The 7,517-nt window shown below is 46.4% G+C and overlaps 1 protein-coding gene across 1 annotated transcript; it reads right to left on the reverse strand.

Moving 5' to 3' along the window:
- Positions 1–419: 419 nt before the first annotated feature.
- On the reverse strand, positions 420–7,097 carry LOC131753059 (collagen alpha-2(I) chain-like). The gene is made up of 6 exons (XM_067030634.1): positions 7,032–7,097; positions 6,015–6,431; positions 3,952–5,909; positions 3,711–3,854; positions 2,041–2,370; positions 420–912 (listed from the first exon to the last, which is right to left on the reverse strand). Exons 1-3 carry the CDS (start codon positions 7,095–7,097, stop codon positions 5,013–5,015), a joined length of 1,380 nt encoding a protein of 459 aa, XP_066886735.1. The 3' UTR covers positions 420–912; positions 2,041–2,370; positions 3,711–3,854; positions 3,952–5,012.
- Between the last annotated feature and the right edge of the window lie 420 nt (positions 7,098–7,517).

A 7,517-nucleotide genomic window follows, 5' to 3' on the forward strand; every position in this document is an offset into this window, starting at 1 on the left:
TCGAGAAGATTCCCTTTGATGTGGAAAAATGGGCCCAGTTCCTAAACTATATCAAAATTCTGACTGACGCGATGTAAGAGGAAATCCTTTGGTGGGGTGTTTTTGGACAATATTTTACCTCCTCAACAAGACTAAGGCTGATGAAGAATAAACTTTCTGACTCTGCCTTCCCACCTTCGCACCCGTGGTGAAGATGTGATACTTCAAGTGTAGCAGCCATTCTACAACCATGAGGTAAAGGTCAAGCGAATTTCAGAGCTGTGACATCACTGAACCCCTGAGAAAATATTAGCAACTCTTTACCTACCGACTTCTTGTCACGTTAAAAACAACAACAACAACAAAAACACAACCTTCTGTTTTAGCTGCGTTTTCTATTACATTCTAATTTATACAGGAAGAAAGAAAAGAGAGACAAGTGAGTATAGACCCCTCTTTTTAATAAACATAGTACAAATAATACAGATCAGCAGCTAAAAGACATTTTTTTTCAGTAGTCTTTGGAAATGAGGCTGGAAATGCAAGTGTAATGAGGGTACAGGGGCCTCTAATGCCAGAGAAGAGACTTGGGCTGTAATTCTGTTGGCAAAAGGGAGTCATAAAAGGTTTTTGAGTAAAGTTTTAGAACTTCCAGAAGGTTACTTTGGCATAATTAGCAGGATCCATATGTGCCCAAAGAGTGATGCATCTCGTGGCACTTTCATCTGACATGGTTGTATTGGCATCGCCCACCAATGCATATGGCAGGAGCTCGTACGATGTGGGAATGCCCCTCACTCAGCTCACACATGAGTAAGCGAAACAATAGCCATGTTGCTTCCCCATGCTTGCTGGCCTAATACTAACAAACAGAAAGTCTCAAAGCACATGAAGTATCACATCATTTCAGTGCTGCCGAGATATGAATAGTCCCTGGGAAAGTTACAAGCAAACAAAACTTCTGTTAATGAAAAGTAGCAATGGTAGAAATATACATTGTATGAACTCCTGCCATGTAAAATGAGAACATGAGACCACATATATACTTCCAAAATACCATTTCCTGATACTCAATCTGCACAAAAAAAATTAGACGTGCCAAAATAACATCTTGCATGCTAGGCCTGAGACTGATTTTTCAGAAGTGTTTCTATAATGGTGTGGAAGGTTTTTAATTTACTTCCTTTTAAAAGTATTTTTAATGATGACATCATATAAGAATAAATGCTCTTATGCTGATTCATAGTTTCAAACATGTTTCTCTCCTCACTAAAGGTACTCAGAAAACAAATAAGCTTACAACAGAGAAACACCAAACTAGGGAAATCTCTGTGATGTGAACATCATATAACAAATACAGTAGAGGAAAAATACTAAGGAATGGTGTTTACTTTGTCATCATATATGTGAATACCATCCTACAAAGATTTTTACTAAGAAAAAGAAGTGTCATTGTTTTTTTTTTTGCACTAGGAATTTATGTTAGACATTTTTTAAAAATAAATTTATTGGGCTTCCCTGGTGGCGCAGTGGTTGAGAGTCCGCCTACCGATGCAGGGGACACAGGTTCGTGCCCTGGTCCGGGAAGATCCCACATGCTGCGGAGCGGCTGGGCCCGTGAGCCATGGCTGCTGAGCCTGCGCGTCCGGAGCCTGGGCTCCGCAACGGGAGAGGCCACAACAGTGAGAGGCCTGCGTACCACAAAAAAAAATAAATAAATTTATTTATTTATTTTTGGCTGCGTTGGGTCTTTGCTGCTGCGCACGGGCTTTCTCTAGTTGCGCAAGTGGGGGCTACTCCTTATTGTGGTGCACGGGCTTCTCATTGCAGTGGCTTCTCTTGTTGCGGAGCACAGGCTCTAGGTGTGCGGGCTTCGGTAGTTGTGGTGCACGGGCTTAGTTGCTCTGCAGCATGTGGGATCTTCCTGGACCAGGGATCGACCCCGTGCCCCCTGAATTGGCAGGCGGATTCTTAACCACTGCACCACCAGGGAAGTCCCAGAGATTTTAAAATAAATTATAACAATCTGGTTTTTTTGAATACATTTATTTATTTACTTACTTATTTTTGTCTGCTTTGGGTCTTTGTTGCTCCTCGAGGGCTTTCTAATTTGTTGTTTTAGTTCCAGCGAGCAGGGGCTACTCTTCATTGCTGTGCGCAGGCCTCTCATTGTGCTGGCTTCTCTTGTTGCGGAGCACGGGCTCTAGGTGCACGGGCTTCAGTAGTTGTGGCTCGCGGGTTCTAGAGCGCAGGTTCAGTAGTTGTGGCGCACAGGCTTAGCTGCTCTGCGGTATGTGGGATCTTCCCGGACCAGGGCTCGAACCTGTGTTCCCTGCATTGGCAGGCGGATTCTTAACCATCGTGCCACCAGGTAAGTCCAATTATAATAATCTTATGATAAAATACAAACAACAAAAATGTTAACATCTTTCCATAGGTGGCTCTGATCTTTTCATAAAGAATTGATACCCCCTTTGGATTCCTTCCTATTCCCCTCCTTCCTTTTCTCCAAAAGGAAATCACTTTTGAAGTCAATATATATCCTTCCTGGTAATAGCACTATACTTTCACTTCACATGTGTATACCCTCACCCATATCCTTTACTTACATAATTATTCATATGTAAATTATTTAATTCTTTATATGCTATTTACACATTCTGAATATTAATCCTCTGTGAAGTACATGTCTTGGAAATATTGTCTCCATTTGTCCTTTTATGATGTCTTTTGTCATATATATATGATTTATTTTAACATAATTCAATTTATCCTTTCCTCTATGGATTGTGCATTTTAATGTCTTAAGAAATCCTTCTCTACACCAGGGTCATAAGGATATTCTCCTATATTTCCTTCCAATATTTTTAAAGTTTTGTTTTTCTTATTTAGGTTTTTGGTCTATCTGAAATTTAATTTGTGTGTAGAGTAAGGTAGAGATCTAATTTTATTTTTGTCCATATGAATGTTTGTTTTTAAATGACAAAAAATAAAGAAGGAATTAATCCCTCCTTATAAACTGTAAACTCTTCAACCTCAGATACCATGTCTGATTTATACCCTCCTCCCCAATACACTGCCTCAGTGGGCTTTGAACACTGCTAGTAGTATACATCTAGATATCTAAATATATGGTACTTTTTTCTAGCCCCACTTGCTTATATACAAAGTTGTCCATCTAAAATAAACTGAGTTGTGCCTTAATTTATCTCCTTTGAGCAGGAAATAACATCTTAATAGGATTAACTTGGTATTAAGTACTGAATGAATCATTCCAATTAAAATGAAGGGTAATTATAACTTTCTAACTTTGCCTATTTTTAGAAATCTTGTCTGGAAAAAAAAAAAAAAAAATCTCCCTACCCTTCCAGTGAGACTCATTTTATTTGTTCATCTCCCAGGAGAAAAGCATAACAAAGAAGCAGAAGCCTGGATGAAAACCTGTTTTTAAAAGACATAAAGTCAACTATTTGAGTCAGAGAAAAACACATGCAAAACTCAATTTGAGAAACGTATCATGAGGATAGCAATTCACAGATTTAGGCTCTTAATAAGGCCTAGTTCCCTTGGTTTTAGTTCTTGCCAAGACCTACTTCCTTTCTCCTTTCTTTCATAAAGAAATAGTCTGAAAGATATGAACATAACCTAACTTTAATCAAAGCAGTAAATGAAAACCAAGGAAGGTAATTTTTAAAAAGAACCACTCTAAAATTCTTTCAAAGAATACTAACCTGAGACATTTTTTAACAGATTCTCCTTGTAAAATTTTGAAATCTTTTCAAATAATCCCAGGAGCATCAGAATCACATAAGGGAGGAGCACTTGTATCTTTTTCTGGAGGATCTGGTTCTGACAGACCACTAGAGGAGGTGAAACTGGCCAGAAGATTTGGGAATAAAGTGAAATGTAGTTGGTAATAAACATACTGGGAAGGAAAATCATTTTATTTTCCAATGTTGTACGGAGACTAACCTTTCTACCATGACTAAAAGACGAACTCAGGTCAAAAAATGATGTCACTGCTTTCAGATTTGTATTGACTGAAGCTCTTCACTTGAAATAGCTTCCTGCAGCTGGTTCTTTAACAGAACCAAGGCAAATTCTGCCCAACCCCCCCTTACCCCCCCCAAAAAAGCAAAAACAAACCCGACACTCTCTACTACTGAGATTGAGCACAGTCAGGACATATCACCTTCTGCTTTACCTTTAACGTAGCAACATATTTCCCACTGTTTCACTGAAGAGCGCTTAGAGACCTTGAACTTCAAAATCATAATGCGTCTAGAGAAACTATCCGAGAACCACAATTGGGGGGTGTTATGTATTCAAAAGCATCGGTCTCTTTTTAAAGAGTTCACCCTCTTTTTTTTTTTTTTAAAGGATCAAAGTCAACTATGAGTGTAAAAGAAAAAGTCATTTTCAAAAAAGTTTGGCCTTGAAAACATAAGTATCTTAGCGCTTGGGGTGCCCTCTGCTCAAAAGAAAACAAGAAAAAATGATTAATATTGCTGTCTTCTCTGCACGCTTCTCTTAACATGGTCTTTGGAAGTCCCTTGGGAAAATGAGATCCACCTATCCAAAGTATGCCACGCTCACGAACACTGCAAAAACGATATTCTAAGCTTAAAATATATAAAAAGGTATTCACTTCTGCGTAAGCCCTGAGCCTCCTCCCGGGCGGTAACGCCCGGCTGGTGGGACGGCGCCGCGCGAGTCCGGGCGCAGAGCCGCGTGGGGCGAGGGCGCAGGGCGAGCGCACGACTAATGAAACGAGCTGTTTGGGTTCTAAATAAAACCTGTCTCTACCAAACCCACTCGCTATCTAGCCTCGCCGTCCCCACCACCCCCGCTCCCCGACAGGCGGAAAACATCAAGTGAGACGGGCGGGGGAGCGCGAGCCCAGAAAGGGAACTGAGAAGAGAAGCGCCTGTGACACAAAATGGAGAAGGAGGAACCGAGAGGGGAAAGAAAAGAAGGAAAAGCGAGGGAAGGAGGCTGTTAACCAGAAAAGCAAAGGGGCGATGGGGTAGAGATTACGGGGAGGAAAGCCGAGGAGGGGGGCGTTGAAGGACTAGAAACACAAAAGTAGACGAAGTAAGAGAGGAAGAAAGACGTCCTAGAGGCCGAGGCTCCATTTTCAGCAGCGCCATTTCGCTTTTCCTTTCGCCGCGTTTTGTTTGGTTTTGTTTGCCGCCGGTGGACGGGCGCCAGCGCAATTCTGCAGCTTCAGCAGCTTTGGTCCGACAGATGGGGAGGGACGCAGGGCCCGGGCGCTGGCGCGGCCCCCTCCCCGTCCTGGACGTTCCGCGCGTCTCCCGTCCGCGCTGCTCCCGGCGGCGAGGCGGCCTCCCCCTCGGTCCGCGGCCCTTAGGGGAGGCGGCCCCGGGGCCCGCGGCGACACCCCCGGGGCACGCAGAGCCCTCCAATTCGCCCGCGGGGTCGGTGGTGGGCGCGTGCCGCAAAGGGATGGAGGAATCGAGAAGCGTCGAGGAAAGAAACCGAAAAAGACAAGCTGTACCCGAGGGGAGGAGGGGAGGGCGCACGCTGGGCGGGGGAGGGCAGCCCGAAAATAGACCTTTCCCGGGTAACTGGGGGCCCGGCCCGCCTTCGGCCCCTGGGTGAGCGGCCCGCAGAGCACCTCCACCTGCGCCCGGCGGCGGGAGTGGCGCTGCCTCGTCCGCGCGCTCGCGCCCGGGCTGCGTCCCCGGCCAACCCGGAGCCCTGCTACCCGAAGCGGCGCCGGGCCCAGGCCTGCAGGCCTCTCCCGGGAGCAGCCGGAAGAACGGCCGAGGTCGGGCTCGGCCGGGAACCTCAGGCGGGCCCGGAGGGAAAGACGCGCCAGCGCCAGCCTCGGGGCGCCCGTCTGCGGGGTGCGAGTCCCAGGGATTTACGGTGCGGGCGGTGTCTCGAAGCTCCTTCGGGGTTAAATTCTGGAGCAGTGGGAGGCGGTTCAGGAAAGAGAATCAGGTTTTCTCACCCCCGACCCTCAACTGATGGTTTCCGTCGACTGAGTGTCCGTTGTAAGAGTGTCCAACGCGCCCTGGGTTACATTTACTTCGTACTCCTCTCCTTTTTTTCTTCACTTGCACTTGACATTGTCTTTCGCTCAGAGTGACGTCCTCGCCGGCGCTAGAGGAGCCCCCGGCTCCCCGGCGCCCGCACCCCACCGCTAGGTGCGCGGCACTCGCCGCCCCCGAGCCTCTAGGGACGAGTCGGGGGGAGACGCCGGGCAGGGAGGCCGTGCGTCGGGGGCTCCGGCCGGTCTCGGCCCAGCTCCCCGCGCGGACCCGTGCAAGGGCGGCCGCGGCCAAGGAGGCACAGCGGCCAGACCCGCCGTCGGGTTCCGCGCCGCGCTGCGCGGCGAGCCAGCACCGCCGCCTCCTGCTTCCCGGGCGCTCCTCCTTCCTTCCCGGTGCAGGGATGTGGTGGCTTGAGGCTGGAAGCCAGGGCTTCTACAGGCCGGTGCAGCGGAGCCCGTAAATGTGTGGACTTGGGATCACCGCAGTGGTAACTGAACCCCGCAATGTCCCGGGGCGTTTCGGTCAGCGCTTCCTTGGCTTTGCACCTAGAAAAGAAACGTCTTCAGTCCTGTGCGCCCCGGCTCACTGCGTCCTCCTTTCGTGGTCAACTCTAACGACACAGCACTGTGCGTGCCACCGGCCCCTGGAGTGCTCGGATAACTCAGACCCCGCAGTAAATCAGACGCGCCACCCAAACTTGGCGCCTTCGAAAATCTTCCCGTGCCGGCGGCGGGGTCCTGGAATCCACTCGCTCCGCCAGCCACGCACGCGCAGGCCCACCTGCCGCTCTGCCTTGGACCTCGTAACCCGGCTCTTTTATCGCCACTACTATTAATCGGCCTTTAAATTTTGAAATAACATTTATGTTATTTCCAACAGTTGCTCCTTTATATAAATAGTTTTTCAGATTACAGATTTCCACAAGGAAAACATGTCTTTCCCAAACGGGGGGAGCCGGGGGTGGGGGAAACCACCCAGTTTCTTGTATTCTTCAGTTAGAAAAGTTGCATTAAAATGCAGATTTCGAATTACTTCAGGGTTAAACTCTTTTCCCAAAGAGAAAGCTCGATGGCTAACCTCAAACTTTAATCTTGACATCTTTAGTTATGGTGATCTTCTTGTTTTTTTGTGATTTTGAAACACAAGGAGATCGATGCTAAAGTCAGAAATTCAAATTCAGAGGGCTATCTATGATGGTTTTAGAATATTCCACAAAATTAAGAAGTAAAGAATATTAACAAGCTATAAGGCCTAGTTCACAAATAACACTGCAGCTGCGGTTCTGAAACAGATAAAAAGGACCGCAGGAGATTTTAAAGTATTCACAGTCTGGTATAGACATTTGTCGTTTGACAATATATGAGATTTAAATTGAGCATTGTCCATAAGTCTCATGCTTATATTATGTTTCTTGGGTTTACTCAAGTCTTTTGTGCTTCCCTCTTTTGTGGGAAAGCTTACATATAATGCACCATGTTTCTTTTAATTTAATCATAATTTTTCTCTTTTTAAGTGCAA

The sequence above is a fragment of the Kogia breviceps genome, chromosome 3, assembly GCF_026419965.1.
Source record: "Kogia breviceps isolate mKogBre1 chromosome 3, mKogBre1 haplotype 1, whole genome shotgun sequence".
Lineage (NCBI taxonomy): Eukaryota > Metazoa > Chordata > Mammalia > Artiodactyla > Physeteridae > Kogia > Kogia breviceps.